Genomic DNA, 19,115 nt, shown 5'->3' with positions numbered 1-19,115 from the left:
TACACTGAAGACTATACTGCCTATGAATGTACGTTGATATGGATATATGCTGTGTCGAGATAAACGGTTGTTGTCACACTCTCTTTGTGTTGGTGATTGTGGAGGAGGGAATGGGGTCGATCTCTTTTTATCAACTGTTTAAACAAATGCATTCAAGACAATGGCAATAAAATGGTTTATTTCGATAGCCAAAATGATAATGTCCCATCAATATAAACAAGTTGTTAGAGCAAAAATGTAATTTACCCTCAATGGAGCACTTCCAGAGACAATTTAGGTTTTAGGTTAAGGTTAAGGTTAAGGTTAAGGTTAAGGTTAAGGTTAAGGTTAAGGTTAAGGTTAAGGTTAAGGTTAAGGTTAAGGTTAAGGTTAAGGTTAAGGTTTAGGTTTAGGTTTAGGTTTAGGTTTAGGTTTAGGTTAAGGTTAAGTTTAAGGTTAAGGTTAAGGTGTACTTTGTTGTTAAAGGTCAGAATCACCTGGCTGGAGGATTAGCCCATGTTTGTAGGCAGACACAGAGAAAACATGCAAACTCCCTCAGAAAGGCGCCGCCCGGCCTGGGATCGAACCTGTGACCGTCTGAAAAAAAGGCCAGGCAAACATGCATTATAGTGCAAAGTCCTAAATAAAAATACAGTATGTTATCATGTCAGTATAGTATCAGGACATGGGAGGGAAATCTATTCTGTCGTTTACACGCCTGGGGTCACTGCCAGATCATGTTGCATAAGTCGAAACTAGGAAAGGTTATGAACCCCCACTGTAAAAGGTAAATGCTGCTTTTAATCATTTCAAGCAGTCAAATATTGATCATTTGGTTTAATTATATTTGTTTAAGTAGTTCATTTTGGTATTTGTCCTCACTTTATAAATATTATGCCATTTTCAATTAAAAATCATATTAAATACAGTGTCAGGAGGATTTTTTTAATGTCTTATTATCTTGGGACCCCAAGGACAGTCCCTCATGACCCCTACTTTGGGAACCAACATTCAGCTCCATTATTATGTGCACTAATGGACGCCACACTGCGGTGTGTTACACCCTGAGGTCCTCCTCTAGACCCTTGACACCATAAAGATATTTTATGCTCCGTTTATCATTGACAGGACTGTATGAATAGAGAGAGCACGATGAGATTCCCACGGCATCGGGACCTGGGCGTTCTGTTTGGGGAAAAGAGCTAGAAAGGCTGAAGAGGAGAAACAAGTTAGGAACACTGGCCTAAAAAGTGGGATTACAGCAAAATGCAGACCACATGGCACGGGCTTTTTCTGAACCTATCAATATCATCGTGCCCCCCTGCTCCAGCGCAGTAATATCTTTGACTTACACCCCTTCTCAGAGGATCTGTGCTTAATCAAGGCTCCAAGAGGGACCCGTGAGGTGGGTGCTATGGGTGCCCTGGATTATCTATAGTGCCTTTGCGGTTGGCCTCGACTGTGGTCGAGAAGAGAGGCTGACAGCAGGTCTAGGAGTCAAAATGAAATTATACCAAATTGCAGACTGGGAACTAAATGTGCGTGACCACACATGGCACTTTATGTTCAAGTTTTGAAAAAAAGTAATTTTCAATTATGTTCATTGCCAAAAAATAGTTTTCATTCTAATATCTAAAGTACTAAGCACAGATTTGTGTCAGAGCCCACGGACAGTCCCTAGTCGAATGCTGCCCCCATTTGGAGATAAGGGGTATTCATTTATCATAAGGGTACATTGCAGCCTCATTTTAAAAGGTTTACACCTTCAATTTTGGACATAATTTTAATGGCAAGAATCTCTACGTGTACCCTATTCGTTCTGGAGCCACTGTTTTTCATGCCTGGTTATATATTGAACAATACCTGAGATGCAACATTTATCCATATACATTTTGTGGGGGGTAATTAAAACAATCATTGAAGAAGAAGAAGAAGAAGAAGAAGAAGAAGAAGAAGAAGAAGAAGAAGAAGAAGAAGAAGAAGAAGAAGAAGAAGAAGAAGAAGAAGAAGAAGAAGAAGAAGAAGAAGAAGAAGAAGAAGAAGAAGAAGAAGAAGAAGAAGAAGAAGAAGAAGAAGAAGAAGAAGAAGAAACAAATGGTGCTGACTTGAGTCTATTCTCACACTTCTGTCAATAGTCAGCCCTTCTTTGTCTCTGGGCGCTGAAAGCTCAAAGTATGATAATGAATGGACTGTTGCCTTAAATCACACTGGGCTCATCCCATTGGGCCCTGCTGTTCAGGTGGGACCTCTGCTGATGGTGCATACCTGAAATTGCAGTGTCGTGGTGTGTGGTTTTGCAGTACATGGGGTTAACTTGTGCGCAGGTCTGTGAGATCTTAATGCCATGTCTCACTGAGAGCAGAAGGAAGCGGCTTTAGCCCATGGCCCAGCCCTCCCAGGCCTCTCACAAACTCCCAGATCTCCTCAGCATACTTCTCATATTAAAAGAAAACAAGTTACTCAAGTGAGACAGATGGTTTGTGTTTGTAATGACAGTTCTCTGTCCTCCACCCCCCCTCGTCTGTTTAGGCTTTTACTACTGTCTCTGATGGTTTAGCCCATGGGAGCAGCCATCATCAGAACCAGAAAAACATCACCTCAGGTTAATGACTTTTACAGTCCACCATGAGCCACGCAGATGGTCATCCCCAGAAAAAACGTGCATTTGACAGGTTTTCACGTTGTTGTTTTTTGTTATGATGACTTAGATTGATGGAACAATGCGGTGAAGTGACAATTTTATAAAGAAGCAAAATGTTTATGTACAAAAAATATTAATATAACAGTGACTCGCTAATGCCCCATTGGTACAGTGGCGTGGCAATGGAAAGTGTCCATGTCCAGTATATTTTTTAGACAAAATCATAAATAAAAAACACATGTTTGTTTGTACATTTATGAGGCATTTTTCCAATGATGAAATTATCGATCATAAAATAAATGCTAGTATTTCAATTATATTTATAAGTAAAATTCTACGCAGTGTGCCTTTAAGTACTAGGGCTGGGACAATCCACTTTTCTCATGATGAGATACGTATCATGATACTCAGGGGCCGATCTGATACGTATTGTGATAGTGTAAGTAATTATGATAAGCATGATAATTAAATTGTCAAAAAAAAAAGAAAATGCCACTATGTTTTCCAAAGTTTAAAGACCAAATGCCATTTGACATCTATTGAAATGAATGAAGGTTTATTCAGTAACAAAACATAGGTCAAAATGCACGTACAGCAAATTCTCTGCAAACAAGGAGGGTAACTGGAAAGGTGTAGGCTGAAGCCGTGGCCTATTATGCCTATCCTAGTTACAGAACAACAATCTACAATCTACCCATCAACAATGAAACAAAAATGAAAAGTGCATTAACACAAAATGTAACAAAGTGCTGTTTCTGTACCAAAAAGGCAAATGAAAGTCACATAAGCCACAAGTTATATTTATTTCAGTGCCTATTTCTCAGAGTAGTTTTATTTCTTTATCATGATTCATGCACTGATTCATGTTTTTCTTGAGCCATGATGATAATGTTTCCTGTTTGAGTAATCATTTGGATTACAACTTTTATAAAAGCGATTCATGAGCAACAGCACAATACAGAGCCGTCACAATAGGGGAGACGAACCAGACAATTACCCAGGGCCCCTAAGCTGAAGGGGGTCCCACGGCTGCCATATCCAATAGGCTTGTAAATGCAACAGTAAAGAGAAAATGTTTACAATTAAGTGACATCTGTAGAAATCCTTTGTGGAGCCAAAGAGCAACTGGTTGGAGAAACTAAACTTTTTTTGGCTTTTAATCTGTAGATTATGACCTAACCAAAGAATGATGATATTTACAAAATAGATCTTGTCCCTGGCGGTGCCGAGTTGCTGATGGCTACTTTAACTGAGTGTGGACAGATCAGATAAGGCGGATCAGCGCAGAAGGTAAAGTGTCGACATACCCAGTGATATATGAGTGTGTTGATGCGGGTCCATGCTGCTGCCTCTGCCCCATGCAGTGTACGCAGCCATGGGCAGGTCGTCCACCGTCCAGCGTCTGTCAGCGGAGAGATTTGTGCAGATCTGAAGGTGTGGAGAACTGTGCCTTCACACCTGGATGTCTGTGTGCATGCGGGGGAACGGCTGAAAGCACTGGCAACATGTATCGATTAAACACTGTCTAAATACCTGCAGTGGACAGAGGTGCCTCTGACGCTCCACTGGCTGTGAGCTAAACACCAGCTCTGCTCACATGTCTGATCGCCGGCCTGATAGTGACAAACTTTGAGAAGAAAGTGGGGCTTTTTTTTTTTTTTTTTTTTTTTGACAATTCCATTGACGTGTAATAACCATAAATTCTATATAACAACAACAAAAAAACACAATTTAGAAGTGCTACCTCAAATTCTATTTACATGTGTATGCGTGCGTGCGTGCGTGTGCACATGTGTGTGTGTGTGTGTGTGAAAAATACTACTAATAATAATAATAGTAATAGTCATACAACTAGAATAAAGAATAGTAAAATCAATCAAATAGAAGACATTTCTTTCCAATTATACAATGCTTATAATTTTATTTTATTTATTTATTAATCGTTTTATATTTATAGAAGTTCAATACCCTTTTTGAAGTGGATGTAAAACCAGGGGCTTAAACTCTGCTGCTGCCCGACCCTGGGGAGGCAGCTCGCAGAGCAAGGACTACTCCATCACCTCAGAGCAACCCACTGACCAGATGAGGAGAGGGTCTGCTCACTTGATCCAGTAGTGTTTTTACCTGTGTAATATCCACCTCTACATTTATCGTTAATTTTATTTTTATTAGTTTTTTTTTTTTTGCATTCTTTAATTTTGAGGTGGGGTAAGACCATGGAGCTTAAACTCTGCTGCGTGTTTTTTTTAACTCAGGTGGGAGGGAATTTAAAAATGTTGAAATTATGTATTTTCCACCCCCATTCTCCAGCAATGTCCTAATGAGTAGACTTTTCATTGTTTTTAATTTATGACACAATACAAGAAAGAAGTCACAAAAACATAGATTTTATTATATGGGAGATTATAAAATATTTACAAATTCATATTTATTCCCTTAGGAGCTCAAGGCTGCAGAGAATGTTCAGGTTTTTAAGAGCAGGCTCAAGGCCCACCTTTTTAGCTTAGCTTTTAACTGACTAATCTATTCATAATTAGCAATTAGCTAATCTACTTATAATTAGGATTATAAATAGATTAGTCAGTTAAAAGCTAATATATAATAATACATATATATATATATATATATATATATATATATATGGGAGGTTGTGCCAGGCGTATTGTTTTAAATGTTGTAATCTGTAAAGCACTTTGTGATACCTTTCGGTATGAAAACCGCTTTATAAATAAAGTTTGATTGATTGATTATTATAAAATCTATATTTCTGTATCTTCTTTCTTGAGTCATAAATTAAAAACAATTAAAAAAAAACATAAATCAGCCATGCAGAGGACAGGGGCGGTCCTTCCTTACAGTCTGAGAAGCCACCATGTCTCCCCAGGTTTTAAAATGAGCCCTTGGGGCCTGAAGATTGAAGGCTGCACCCAGAGAAGGGGCACAGCAAGTCCGCAATATTTGTACCATGTGGTAATGGTGCTGTAATAATACATCAAACAAAAAATCATGTTCATGATAGTAGTTTTAGGGGGTGGAGGAGCTGACCAGTGCAGGACACCATGCAGGATCAGAGCAGCACTGAAGTCAGCCAGCCAGGTTTCCCCTTCCTCCAAAAATATTCTGGTCAGGTTGGCCCACAGGTGGCGCGGCTCAGTCGCAGCGGCTCAGGACTAACACTTGACTTCGTTGTACAGTTGTAAAATGAAAAATAAAGCACTTACTTACTATTAGTAGGAAACAAAAGTATAAAATACAGTGGAAATGTTTTTTTTTTTTTTATGATTTTGATGGTGTAATATGAGAAACAAATCTCTTTACAGTCAAACTTGACCATTGTTGCAATATTGTGAAATGGTGACTCCATTGGCATTAGGCACTTGTCTCAGCAGGTCATCATGGTCATTGTTTTGCATCTGCAGTCGTTCCAGAAGCGCTCACTGGAGGACAGAGATACAAAAGCACAATGTGTGACCAGGCTTGAGCTGCTGGGCATCCTCCAATGTGCAGCAGAAGATCAACAACCGGGACGTTACCTCGTCCTTTATTGTTTGGCCTACTTTAAAACTCTGAAATAATAAACTGGGAGCAAATGTGAATCACTGAAGTGAAATTGGTCATTTGTTCGAGGCACATCGTTTAAATATGAAGTAGATGTAATTCACTGTTTTGAGCATCTTATACATTTCCATGTTACCAATACATACTCTCTCATTTCATATTCTTACCTGAAAGTGCTTTGAAACAACATCAATAGTATAATAATAATTTTAATAATGCATTAATCTTATAAAGTGCTTTTCCGGGTGCTCATTTTCACTTTACAAATTAGTGCATTCATTCACTCCATACTTGGTGGTGGCAAGCTGCTATTGTAGCCACAGCTGCCCTGGGGTAGATTGACAGAAGCGAGGCTACCAGTCAAACGGTCTCAACTGAGAATTATTACTTATTGGGGCAGTTTAGAACACCCCCTACTGGTTGTAGTGGGTAGTGTTAAAATACATTTATTTTACTTGGGACATTTTTCCTTCAACTCTGAAAGGCTCACGTATGAAATCAACTTTTAGATAACAAAAGCATAGGCTACGTTTATGAGAAAAGGTTTTTTTCAATACACAGAAACGACGTCAAATAAAAAAGCATGACAACAAAGGTAGTAAAGGCAATTAAGGTATAAGTTTAATTTTTGAAAAGAATGCATATATAAAGAACAAAGACTTTTGACAAAGCATTTGGTTTTCACCAAAAACAGTTACTTGTTAAAATTATACTGCCTTGGGCTGGATGTCAACCCAACTCAAGCCACCAGTAAAGAAAACTAGAAGCATCCAATCTCTACCAAACAGTCTTTCTGCCACTGGAGGTTTTGACTGAACCAATCAGAGGTTGTATAAACTGGCAGATTAGAGTTTAGATGAGATCCTATCCCTAAAATTAAAAGGAGTCAAAGTAACCTTTTATATATATTTATATATATTTATAAAATAAAATAAAAAACAGCACAACCAAAATGAAGAAAAAAAAGATTTGGTAAAAACACAGCCTACGTCAACATTGTGTGCCAGCTTACATTATACTTACATCTGTAAATCTTATCATGAACTGAGACCAAGGCAGCGCTCTTCAATGTGTGAAAGGGACAACAGGGCAGACGGTCACTCTAAAACAAGACACCACATTCTGAGCTGGCACAGAAATGTGGTGGCGTTTAATTCATATAAAAAGCCACTAAACAATTGGTGGCCGTCTGCTTGTGCCATGTTTATTCTTAGATCTTCCCATTGTGCCCCTTCTATCTGCAATATGAGGCCAATGTGTAGAAGGAAAATTGCCTTACTCCTTGGTCCTTGGCGATCATGAAGAACACACCACTTGGTCTGCTAACACTGTTTGAAGTTCCCTGCAGCTAAAAGGCCAAATTTGTGGTCACCACATGAACCTAACTTTAAGATGCATTTAGATGAAGAGCACACTCTACTTAAGAGACAGTCTGTGCTATTCTACCACCACACTAAGAGAAAAAGGACTGTGTGTGTGTGTATAGCAATGTCAGGGCACACAGCTGTGATCAACCTGACACGCAGCAACAGTCACATTGTAGTGTAGAGTATGAAGTCAAAGAAAATTGGCAAACAATAAATGTAAGCAGGTGGGAGCAGCGCATGACCAAAGGGAGGCAGGACTAACAGCATGATGGAAAGCAGGAGGGCAGGAGAAGGGTTAACTCTTTACAGTGGCAAAAAAAACTAAAATAAAACGACTGGTGTCCTTCCGTTAATTACTCCACACATAATCTAGACTCATTGTTAGCTTTCTGTAAGCTAGGCATAGATCCCAGATGTGTCATCGCAAGAGACTGGGGCTCTATACCACACTTACAAATACAAATGTATTATTGCAGAGAATCCTTGGTACGGGTGTTTTCTCAGTGTTATCAACAAGCCTTAGCAGAGCAAGAGAGGGCTGGGGGGCAGTGGCAGGGGCATGGATGTCATGTGTTTGGATGTGTGTTCTGTGGTGTCGAGGATGTAAAAAGGTGGGAGCCTCTCATAGCAGCACACACTTGCGTTTCTTCTTGGGCTCTGGGGGCTCCAGTGCAGCCAATATCGCCTCATCAAACACATTCTTTAGGCCTTTCTGTGGACACAAACACACAAACACAGGCTCAATACAGTGCGGGACAACTCAAAAGGGCATTAACACAAATGAAAAGGCTGGGGGGTAGAGGGACGGCAGCAGCTTTAACAGAGATATGGCATGAGTGAACAGCGGTGAGCATCATCAGGGGTGACAAATAAATAGAACAGTCTGAGGGGATGAACTGAAAACAAAACATTGGCTTCATTTCAAAGTGCAGAGCAATCCGGTCAGACAGAAAAGAAAAAAAAACAGCCATACAAACAATCGTCTCAGCAGGTGTAATGATTGTTACTGTACTGCAGCGACTGTAGCCTCTTTTCTGCCAACAGGCGGTGTGTGTCCCAAAGTGGAGCAGCTTATACGTAAGGCCTGTCATGTGAAATCACTGGAACAATGCAGCACTGTGCAGAAAAACAAGGAAAGCCCGTCGGCTCTGGCCAAGTCGCGGCGCCAAGTGAATCATAGTAAGTACTGGACTAGTAAGCAAAGTTAAACACATTCATTATTTATTTGTTATTTCATACGGTTTTGACACAGGATTTCAAAGGTGTGTGCACCAACAGCGCAAGACTGGCACATAAGAGAACATTTTAATGAACTACCAAAACGAAAGAATCAAGCGTACAGGCAGAAAAGGTGATTTGGAGAATGGTTCAAATCAACGTATAGATGTCTTAAACTTGACAATCTTGCGTACATTTGTAACTTTCTGTGTTCTCCAAAACTAGGATAAAAAAAAAGCAGATGGGAAACAATGGCTGCATCGCAAGTTGTATCCTATGGTCAATTTGAACACTGACATCAGCTGTAAGTCCTGCTTTGAAAGTCTCTGGGCATAGCTTCAGTTTGAATAGCAGCACATTCAAAGAGTGAGAAAGGGGAATGTGTGGGAAGAGTTCCAACATTTCAAAATATACAACATTTCTTCTGTCTCTGCGTCTCTGGTGGCTCAAGAGCAGCCAGGATGGCTTCATCAAATACATTCTTCAGCCCTCGCTACAGCAGCAGGAGAGGAAACAACAAATGCAGTTAGCGCAGAAGAAACACAGACAGAGCAGAAATCAAGGCCAATCCGTAGATTTGGAGAAATATGTGTGCGACAGTTGAGCAAGAGAGGTGCGAATCCTGAAAAGGAAACAGGAAGTGACATCACCAGCTCTGTGAAGGAGGGGACAGGAAGGGGAAGGAAGAAGCAGACGCGGAATACTTCAGTTCCGTTAGTGCTATTGTTCAGAGATGTCCAGGCGAGCAGCAAGCGTCATTCTCTACACTTTACAACTTAATCATTTAGTACCATAAACTTAAATATCTCCAACTACGGTTTCCACTCACATAAACACACATTCCATCCATTCTTCCCATCTGTGTCCAGCAGGACACTCATAGTAAAGACCAGTGAACTCATGTTGGAGAGAGAGGAGAGTTTTGCTAAAGGCAGGACATGTCCAGATCAGACGGGCACCACATCTGCTCCTCAGCCCTAAGCCCATTTAAAAATAATGTGCATGAACTACGCCGTAGGCACAATGTTTTCTACCCAACAATCCACAACTCTGCACTGACACAGGGACTGTACAAAGACAATGAGCATCCATCCGATAAATAATTAATCAATAGCACTGGGAGCTACTGCACGTTTGCTCACTCCTGCTCTAAATTCTATTAAAAATGACCTGGTTCCCTGCACAGCGGTTAAGGACACTGCTTGGAACAGAGCAACACTGTTCCCAACTCAAGTTGTTGTCCTGTATTAAAGCACAAGTACAAAAAATATTAAAAACTTAATGTGACAGGGCATAAAATCAGTCACTTAAAGTCATCTCACCGCACTATTAGCCAATATGTCTGTTTGGTCTGCTTTTAGAAGAAATCAAAAATAGTGCTCCCCGTGGGCTGTGTGCGGTTTTCATATCTGTGGGTTTCTCTCAGGTGCTCCTGTTTGCCCCACCACTATAAACATGTACAATAGGCCAGGATGGGCATGTGGGGAGGTTTTTTTTCCAGTCGCCTTCAGACAGTAAAAACAGACTGTGACAACCCCCGCTAAGCTAGTCACGAATGAACAGAAACCCCCAAAATGATTACTTTGACAGAATAATGTCCTGTAAGAAGTCAGACTCTCCCACTCTGTTATTTTTTCAAAGTTATTTTTCTCACACCTCATTTCACATGAGGTAGTGAGACAGAAACAAAGTCTCTGTATGACTGGAATTAAAAAGTTTGCTCACAATGCAAGTATATGTATTCTTGCATCCTTGTGCATTTGTATGAAATGGGTGAAAATACATCAAATAACATGAGCAGCAGTGTCTGTGTTGTACCTGTGTAAGGGCTGAGCACTCCACATATTTGACTGCCTTCAGGTCTCTGGCCAGCTTCTCTGCCGTCTCCGGAGTGATGGGCTTCTGCTTGTTCTTGGCGAGCTTCTCTATAGTGGAGGGGTCGTCCCGCAGGTCAATCTGTGTCCCCACCAACAGGAAGGGTGTCTTTGGACAATGGTGAGTGATTTCTGGAACCCACTGTTTCACAAGGCACAGTGTTACATTGTACTGAAGTACTAATATGTATTTATTACAAGTGAAATGAACGTGTTTTAAAAACCACAAATTACCTTTTCTTTTACATTTTCGAAGGAGGAGGGAGAAACAACAGAAAAACAGACAAGAAAGACGTCGGTCTGAGGATAACTCAGAGGCCGTAGTCTGTCGTAGTCTTCCTGACCTGAAATGGAAGACATATATAATGAGCAACACGATAACACTTTATCAGAGTCTTGTCATTTAATAACTCCCATTTGTTGAATAATAAACAGTTGATTAGAAGATCACAATCAGAATGAAACTGAAAATATACCTGCAGTATCAAATAAGCCCAGAGTGTAGGGCTCTCCCCCTATCATTACAGTTACAGCATAGTTATCGAAGACCTGTAGCACAGACACGTGTTAAGTTGATTTTAGCCGCCGAAGAGAACACACAATGATGCACATGTGAATAACAAGGACTCACCGTAGGAACGTACTCCGAGGGGAACTTGTTTGTGGTATAAGAGATGAGCAGGCAGGTTTTACCTACAGCACCGTCTCCCACGACAACACACTTGATGGTCTGCATAGCTGCGGGTCTTACTACTCATTCAAGATCTACATGAGGGAACAATAAACAGGCACAGATAAACCAGTGGTTCTTTCTGCTGGACCTGCTGGCACTGAACATCATTATGGGGAAAAATATTTAATCACTAAATTATAACAATAAATATTTCATATGACTGGTATGTATTTTATATTTTATGGGGACAATACATGATTAATCGCAAGAGCAGATTCTAGTTTTGGGAACTTATTTCTATCCCCAGTCCTCGACCTTGTGGTAATACCTCTTTTTGTGAAAAAGAAAAATATGTGAAATGGTAATAGCAGTACTAGAAACTGACAACCCATAAATTAGCAGTTTTGCTCCACAGCTTTGCTCCACAGTCAAACAAGTGAGATTTGGATTGACTGTTTGCAAAAACCATAACAAATACAGCCAAGACATTGCTGTTCAGAGACATTGGATGGCTCAAGTGGTTTAGTTTGAACTCTATCGAACCATGTCAAAGGCTATTATTTAGTTTCTGTGCAATAGCACTGGAAGCAAGTACAGATTTGAGGGGGGAAAAAACAGGCAGCAGCCAAGGCCCCTCAGTGCAGCAGACCACAGGCAGGATACAGCTGCAGTAACGGTGCCAGACTTAATCCACGCATTTGTGTTTGTAGGGCAGGCCAGCTTAGAGCAGCCAGAAAAAAAGCTGATATCGTGTCTGAAGCATCACTTTGTTGACCTTAAATCACTGAACGGATGGTTGTTCTCAGTCGACCCAACACTATGGTGTGATGCTCTTCACTGGTGGAATAGAAATCAATTACAAGGCACAGTTTTCCTTTAGAGCTGTGCCTAACTACATATGACGCATATCAAGCTAGTCATTCACAACTCGCCAAACAACACTATTTTTAACATCTAAAACATACATTTAAAAAAATCGACTTTCTCCGTAGCCTGTTCTCAAAAAAGCCCCGGGTAGAATAGCCCCTCGGTTTTGTAACATTATTTAGCAGTTTAGACACAAACGGAACGATCCAGAGTTCGGATGGTGGGATACTGTCAAGCTAAAATTCAGATATCGAAATAATAATAGCAATGCTGCTTATATCAGTCGGTTTGATCGTTTGGCTAGCCTGTTTGGATGAATAAGCACGGCGTAATTACTAAGTATTTGCTCCTCTGTTTAAAGTATGAGGGGGGTGTTGGTGGGCTATGATGCATTTTCTTCAGATGATTATTTTTCCGGCTCGGCCTCCTTTTGGCCTTATTTCCTGCCGCCTGTTAAACCGATACAAATGGTGATATAAATGACATATCGTGCCACATATTCACAGTATTATTTCAGAGATTAAGTGTTCATATTATCACTGATGATGACGAAGTAGTGATTTGAAGTGTTTTATTTTGATCGTAAATTTGCTGTAGGTTCGACTGGTCCGTTGTACCAGAAAAAAAAACGGTCCATTCCATTAAATACAAAGAAGGTAAATGGATCATGTTATAAACCAGACTTACAACACACCCGTGACAAGTTATTTACCACATCGTATCATTTGTAAACGCTAGCTAATGCCCTAAACCGATAGCATACATGCTAACCAGTTTAGCTAGCAACTCGGAGGATGCGGTCATTACAAATTCAAACGCATTTTTCCCAATCCCAACATGAATCTCGCAAATATACAACTCAGACTGTTCATAATATGATCATTAACCTTGATGCATAAGCACCGTAAGCCTAAAAATGTGATTAAATCCTTACCGTATCCTGTGTTTTGTGTCTTTACGCCGGGCGTTGGCAGCTCCGCGCAAGGGGCTTCCTAGGCAGCACAACAGGGACACGTTGCGTGCAATGGAGGAGGACGTAATGACGCCCATGCCCATACTTTAATCAGACATCCTCTTGTACTCATTGATCCGAGTGTTGCTTGAATTTGGAGTTTCATGCCCGCACTGTTAGGTTAAATAAAAGGTGGCCGTTTGCCTTATTTCCATGTATATGATTGGCACACGAAAAAGAACTGGTGACTTATTGATAATGGTACAAATGAATTCAAGCACGATTTTATTAACTAAATTGAAGGATCTTCATTTGTATTAGAGCCACAGAAATATCATCCAATTAGTGTGGTAACATTTCACAAGCAAAGTAAAATTATAGTCGGTGCAGTTACCTGACCTACATTCTAGGATCGCAATGACATCATATTGCCACTAGATGGAAGTACAACAAAATGACCCACTTTTGCAACTTCATCAAAGTTCTTAGAAATCCAATTTATTTTCACAATGAGGAATTAAGCAACAAAAATTCATGTCACCAAAAAAAAAAAATCAAATGCAAAGGATAATAAAAAGACAGGAGCTGAAGATCGGGTGGAGGTCAGATTAGGTGGTTACACTTTGGAGCAGGGTTATGTTGTCTCCTTTCAACATGATCCTCCCTGTTAAGAGCAAATCAGCAAAAATGTTACACAGATGATCACTCAAACTTACCAACATTAGTGGTAAGGGAAATCACAGTACTGAGGAAACATTGAAACTTTCCAAACCAAACCCTCCTCCCACCACTGATTCCTCAATAAAAGGAACCTTCAGCAGTAATCTCATTATTGCAGAAAAGACAGAATCTACATGAAATCACTCTTCCTTCTGTTCATTTTGTTCTAATAGTGAATATATAATTTGTTTTTACTTTACAACATAGCATATTATTTATACAGCAAATGAAGTATATACAATTTTTTTTTTTTTTAGCCACGCAACCTACATTGTCATCTTTACTGTAAAATGTCTATACATTTTAATTTCATCCTCACAGAAACCAAACTAAACTGTTTATAATTATGGATTGCAAATTGCAATGTTATTCTTCACAAATCATATTATTTATATACTTTCTTGTATATGCTTTTCCACAGCCAATGAAGACGGGGGAGATTTCATTTCCACCTTTTGGATTTTTGATAAAGCCTCGCTGCTTGGTCTGTTTCAGACAGCACTTCCCTTCGCGGGAACGCGCATCTCGAGTGTTGGTGCTTAGGGTGAGGGAAGAGGAAGCGGTTTTGGAGAGGGGCATAGCCAGGCCCAACTCGGTTTGGGAATTGAACAAAGGACTTTTTAGCTGTGAGGACATACAAACCACTGTGCTGCTGTATATAATGTAATGGATGGAACACTAATCAACGACTTAAGTAGAAACACTCAGCAAATGACATTTGTCTGAATTATCATTTGGTTGGATATCAAAATGCCTTTCCCCATAATTGTGAATGGCTGTTAATTGTGCCGGCTAAAGGGGCACATCGGGTTTCACTACTGGCACCTTCTAAAAACTTTTTTTTTTAAAAGGTCACTTTATATGTGGCATAGAAATTACTTAAAAATACCCAAAACTTACCCAGTGGCTTCCTGTTCTTAGTTTTCATGTGGATTTCTTCTGAATCATCTAAAACAAGGTTCATGTACTCATCAAATCCCTAGAAAGAGAATCAGTGTGATTGCAGTGATTGACATTCTTAACATTAAATATAAAAAAATAATCAAATAGCCCTTTGCCACGGGCTCAAACCACGTGAACAGATGCTGGCCTCCGATTTGCCAGAGGAAAGAGCATTTCATTAAATTATACTGCAAGAGGTTTTAAGTAGTAACAGGTGATTCTCCCCATTCAGCAGCACTAGTCACTGTTAGTTTACCTTTATGGTTGTTTAACAGCAGCTTTGTGCCTCTAGTTTCTGGCTTGGCACTTCTAAATAACTTCCAACTCCATAAAAAGATGGCATTTTCCACTGTGTGAACCAAGCGACAAACTTCAGTGTGAGCATTTAGCCACCTCCAAGACATCGGAGATGAAAATATCTAAACTGATCACCAAACAGGCTTGTATTCACCGTTATGCGGGCTGGTTTCAGCAAACACAAGGTTTTTTAAACCCTTGAGTAGAAATCCATAGCCAACACGGTTAAAATTCCTTCAAACTTGCACAATCACAATAAATGCATATCTTCAGTTTAAAAAGGGGCAGCTCCAAAGGCTTGGGGTGCAGTCCAAAAGATAGGATTGATTCTGGTTTGCGGTGCCTGGCCACTTTCAACCACAATGGAAGCCAACTAAATGCGGGAAAATCATGCAAAAACAAGCCTTGAGCGTGTACTTCACCCTAAACCGTGTCGGGATGAAGCGTGGAAAAACAGCAACCGTGCATTGACCAGAGCAATCATTTTCTGAATTTAACAGCTTTTATTTTGCTGTATTTGTGCACTTAATATCTGGTGCACAGCACATTGACAAACAAACTTACTCATTTGTGTACCACCTCATTGGCTGAATTCACGGGACATTACAATATTCTGAAGAGCCAAGAAATCCATGGTGGCAACTAACCTGGCTAACGCCATGCTGCTGTGTGCGCTCGAATCATTTCAAACTGCACAACAGCGTGGGGACCATGGCCGAAATTTTCGCAGGATGTGGGAACCAATTACAGAACGAGAAGGGACGGCAAGATGACGCGCTATTCGATATACGGAAGCTTGTAGTTTATTTACTGATAAAAAAATTAAAAAAAAGTTTATCTACGTATCAAACATGACAGCAGCAGACGCAACGCTATTTTTCGATCAAGTTTTAGGCCGTGTTCTAAATAGTTTAGCTCGAACATTTACAGCGGGTACGTCATACGTCATCGGATACGATGATACGATTGGCTGTGGCTACTTGCAGACGCACGATAGACATTCGTAGCGCCCCGTAAACCACCAACGAGAAAATGAATTGGTGGTCCCCAGACTAAATATCACTTGTGATTTTAGTCTCGTGGTAGCCAGGCTAGGTGGCAACTATGGTAACCGTCATAATATTGTTTGTTTGACTATCTGCAATGTTATTCCCTCAATTTAACGTTCCAGTTTGATTTGTTCATTCATTTGCGTTTCCACTATTTAGATTTAAATAGAAACACTATGCATAACCTCAATAGAGTTCTACAGTACCCTCCATCTGAGACATCAAAGTTTACAATATGAACGCAACCCATAATATACAAATAATATATATTGTATGTTTCAGGAAGAAAAAAACAAAACAAATAAGCAACTAACTAAAAAAGAAAAAAAGAAAACATCAACAAAAACAATCTCGTCATAGATGGCTCATTTCAGTTTACAGTAGGTGGTTACTTTATCCACAATAGGTTAAAAAAGTGATATAAACCACATAAAAGAATAAAACTCTGCATTGTATCAGAAAACGCAAATTTGACCATAGACTTCGGATTCTCAGATGTCACGTTCACAACCTTTTAAAAAGTTGACCTGTTAGGGCCAGATTTAGAATAAAGTACTTACAATAATGCATCCTTCTATCCGCATGTTGACTTGCTCATACAACCAGACCTGGATGCGTGAACGCTGCACAGGACAACAGCCACAAATTATACACACTCTTGAATACTCCTATTATATTATCTTGCAGAAAACACACAAAGATACTTACATTTTGCAGATACCGGAAAATAAGGTTCTGGTGAAGTAGGTCAAGGATATTACAAGCAATGAAATGGAATAAAGACACGATGGGCCTATATCATATCCACACATGTAGCATACACTAGGGCGCGTGTCACTTTGTATAACAACACACTTACAAATTATGAGCTAGATAAAAAAACACACAATCAAGTACACATTTAGCTCCTTTCACAGTCCGAACAGTGCATTCAAGTAGCTACTCACTCAATGCTACTTCAATGAATGATGTTAGCATGTAGCAACACCGATAGCTTACATGCTAATCATGATTTTCATTTGTTTGGCTAATAAGCACTTCCGGAAAAAGGATACAATGGGCTGCACCATAACCTTCTGCACCTTCTGCCCTTGCCCCCTGTACGCCATCTTCAAAGTAGATACCAATAATAGATGGTACGAAATCTAAAAAAAAATTGCACGTTAAATCAATGCTTTTCAACGAAGACCTCACGTTGTTTGCTTCAATGGCGCCTTTCCTTGGAGGAGAAAAACACTTCCGCTTTAAAGATTTGAGAACGAAACAGCGCCCCCAGCACATGGGAGGGAGACAAGTCACGTTAAGGCAACATGAACCTGCCTGAAAATAATCATTTACGAAAAGTAAGTGATAAACGTTTAATAGTTATTTTTCTGATCTAAGCCTATGAAAAAGTTGGTGCTGGAATTTACTATTGCGATTGAAGCCGATAATGAATAGAATAAGACTCACGCTGATTATTTCTTTGATGTTGTTGTTTATTATATCTGAACAGTCAAATAAAAACTAAATACTGAAGAGACGTCATATGAATTCAAACAAAAAAACAGATTGGGGGGTTTGGGCCTGGAGAAAAATAAATGGCCCAAAAGGCATCAGAATACAGGAATTAAACTTTTCCAGGGGGAGTTGAAAATCATTGATAAATGTAGCTAAATTCAACTAATCTCAGATATTTTGATCATATCACACCATACTGGTCCCGTTGTATTAATCAATTTGATAGGTGTCACATGACTTGCCTTGACATCACTTGTGTAGAAGCAGCCACTAATCACATGACTGCAAAAGTTGAGTCATAGTGAAATAGCCCGTATCATAAAGTTTACAATAACTTTTTTTTTAACTTTCTTTGTGAAAAAGGCAAATTACAGTGCATCCAGAAAGTATTAGCACCCTACACTTTGTTTACATTTTGTTATGTTACAGTACCATTCCAAAATGTATTACATTTTTTCCCTCATTGATCTACAGTACCCCAATGATCTCAAAAACAAGCTCAGGTGCATCCTTTTTCCACTGAATAATAGAATAATATATTTCAAGATATTTGTATAGCCTATTTCAAGTAAATCCTCATTGTGTATGAAAAAAATAATAATTTGATAAGAAAAGCATTTCTGCAGAAAATCCAGTCAAAGTGTAATTTTCTCTCTGATCCGATGTTTAAAAAGAGCCAGTAGTAGTCAGCTCAAAAGCAGGTTAGAATCTGCTAAACCCTAGTGAATAAAGTTCTGTTGGATCCGGGAGTAGAGTGATGACATCATCACTTAACAAACATGTACATTTTAGAGCCGGCCCGTCCAAACTATAAACGGTTGCCCGGACAACCATCTCTGCAGACAGAAAACCATCTCTGCACCACTGGTTCTGAACTTCTTCCATTTACGAATGATGTGGAGGCCACTTTGCTCTTCGTGACCTTCTACTGAAACAATTTTACTGAATTCTTCCCCAGATCTGTGCATCGATACAGTCTCAAAGTCCTGGTGACAGTCTCAGGTGAATCTTCCCTAAGTGGAAGTTTGCTAACTCCTTCCTTATTTGATTTAAAAGTTTTAAGTATAACCTGTTGCACAAAATGTAGCCAAATGAATATGCTTTTCTAATGTTTGTAATGTTTGTTCTTATGTCTTTGAGCTCTAGATGGAGCTGTGCCATATCAATCTTTGCTGTCCCTGAAGCCCATGGCAGAAGACTGATGTGAAACACATCTAGGTTTATAATTGTTTACTGATTATATGATCGGTCTGACCCATCTTGGAGTCCTTATCCAGACCAATGACAATTGGCCTTTACCATAGTTGGCCAAAGCATCCCCCCCGTTATTAATAGATAGTCTTATATAAAACAGCATTGGCTATTTGTCTGTTGCGCACAATATATCTGTAACACGATGAGCTGAGTCAGGGAGGCCAGCCTTGAGTGTGCAGTTAACAATAGTATTAATAACACAACACAGACTTGTCCCACTGCTC

At 39.7% G+C, this 19,115-nt stretch overlaps 2 protein-coding genes across 3 annotated transcripts; both read right to left on the bottom strand.

The window, feature by feature from the left end:
- Positions 1–7,867: 7,867 nt before the first annotated feature.
- On the bottom strand, positions 7,868–13,248 carry cdc42 (cell division cycle 42). Of its 2 annotated transcripts, none has more exons than XM_079578678.1 (6): positions 13,112–13,248; positions 11,269–11,402; positions 11,114–11,186; positions 10,872–10,981; positions 10,582–10,779; positions 7,868–8,257 (listed from the first exon to the last, which is right to left on the bottom strand). In XM_079578678.1, the coding sequence occupies exons 2-6, from the start codon at positions 11,371–11,373 to the stop codon at positions 8,168–8,170; spliced, it is 576 nt and encodes a 191-aa protein (XP_079434804.1). In that variant the 5' UTR covers positions 11,374–11,402; positions 13,112–13,248; the 3' UTR covers positions 7,868–8,167. The 2 variants fall into 2 exon arrangements, with proteins under 2 accessions (XP_079434804.1, XP_079434805.1); XM_079578679.1 differs by lacking the exon at positions 7,868–8,257 and adding an exon at positions 9,025–9,256.
- A 389-nt stretch (positions 13,249–13,637) lies between these two features.
- snrpe (small nuclear ribonucleoprotein polypeptide E) lies at positions 13,638–17,376 on the bottom strand. The gene is made up of 5 exons (XM_079579169.1): positions 17,193–17,376; positions 16,846–16,872; positions 16,698–16,760; positions 14,750–14,828; positions 13,638–13,793 (listed from the first exon to the last, which is right to left on the bottom strand). The coding sequence occupies exons 1-5, from the start codon at positions 17,244–17,246 to the stop codon at positions 13,738–13,740; spliced, it is 279 nt and encodes a 92-aa protein (XP_079435295.1). The 5' UTR covers positions 17,247–17,376; the 3' UTR covers positions 13,638–13,737.
- Positions 17,377–19,115: the final 1,739 nt, after the last annotated feature.

This window comes from Gobius niger (genome assembly GCF_951799975.1).
Source record: "Gobius niger genome assembly, chromosome: 20".
Classification (NCBI taxonomy): Eukaryota; Metazoa; Chordata; class Actinopteri; order Gobiiformes; family Gobiidae; genus Gobius; species Gobius niger.
Note: the sequence above shows the minus strand (reverse complement) of the source record. Positions and strands in the feature narration are given on the sequence as shown.

Bases quoted from the DNA above. Each gene is read 5' to 3' on its own strand.
- cdc42 (XM_079578678.1), bottom strand. From the start codon at position 11,373: ATGCAGACCATCAAGTGTGTTGTCGTGGGAGACGGTGCTGTAGGTAAA. The intron at 10,982-11,113 runs GTATATTTTCAG...CTTCCATTTCAG, and splicing joins GGGCTTATTTGATACTGCAG to GTCAGGAAGACTACGACAGA. The intron at 10,780-10,871 runs GTAATTTGTGGT...CTTGTGAAACAG, and splicing joins TCGAAAATGTAAAAGAAAAG to TGGGTTCCAGAAATCACTCA.
- snrpe (XM_079579169.1), bottom strand. From the start codon at position 17,246: ATGGCGTACAGGGGGCAAGGGCAGAAGGTGCAGAAGGTTATGGTGCAG. The intron at 16,873-17,192 runs GTATCCTTTTTC...CTACTTCACCAG, and splicing joins AGGTTATGGTGCAGCCCATT to AACCTTATTTTCCGGTATCT. The intron at 13,794-14,749 runs GTAAGTTTTGGG...TGCTCTTAACAG, and splicing joins TAAGAACAGGAAGCCACTGG to GGAGGATCATGTTGAAAGGA.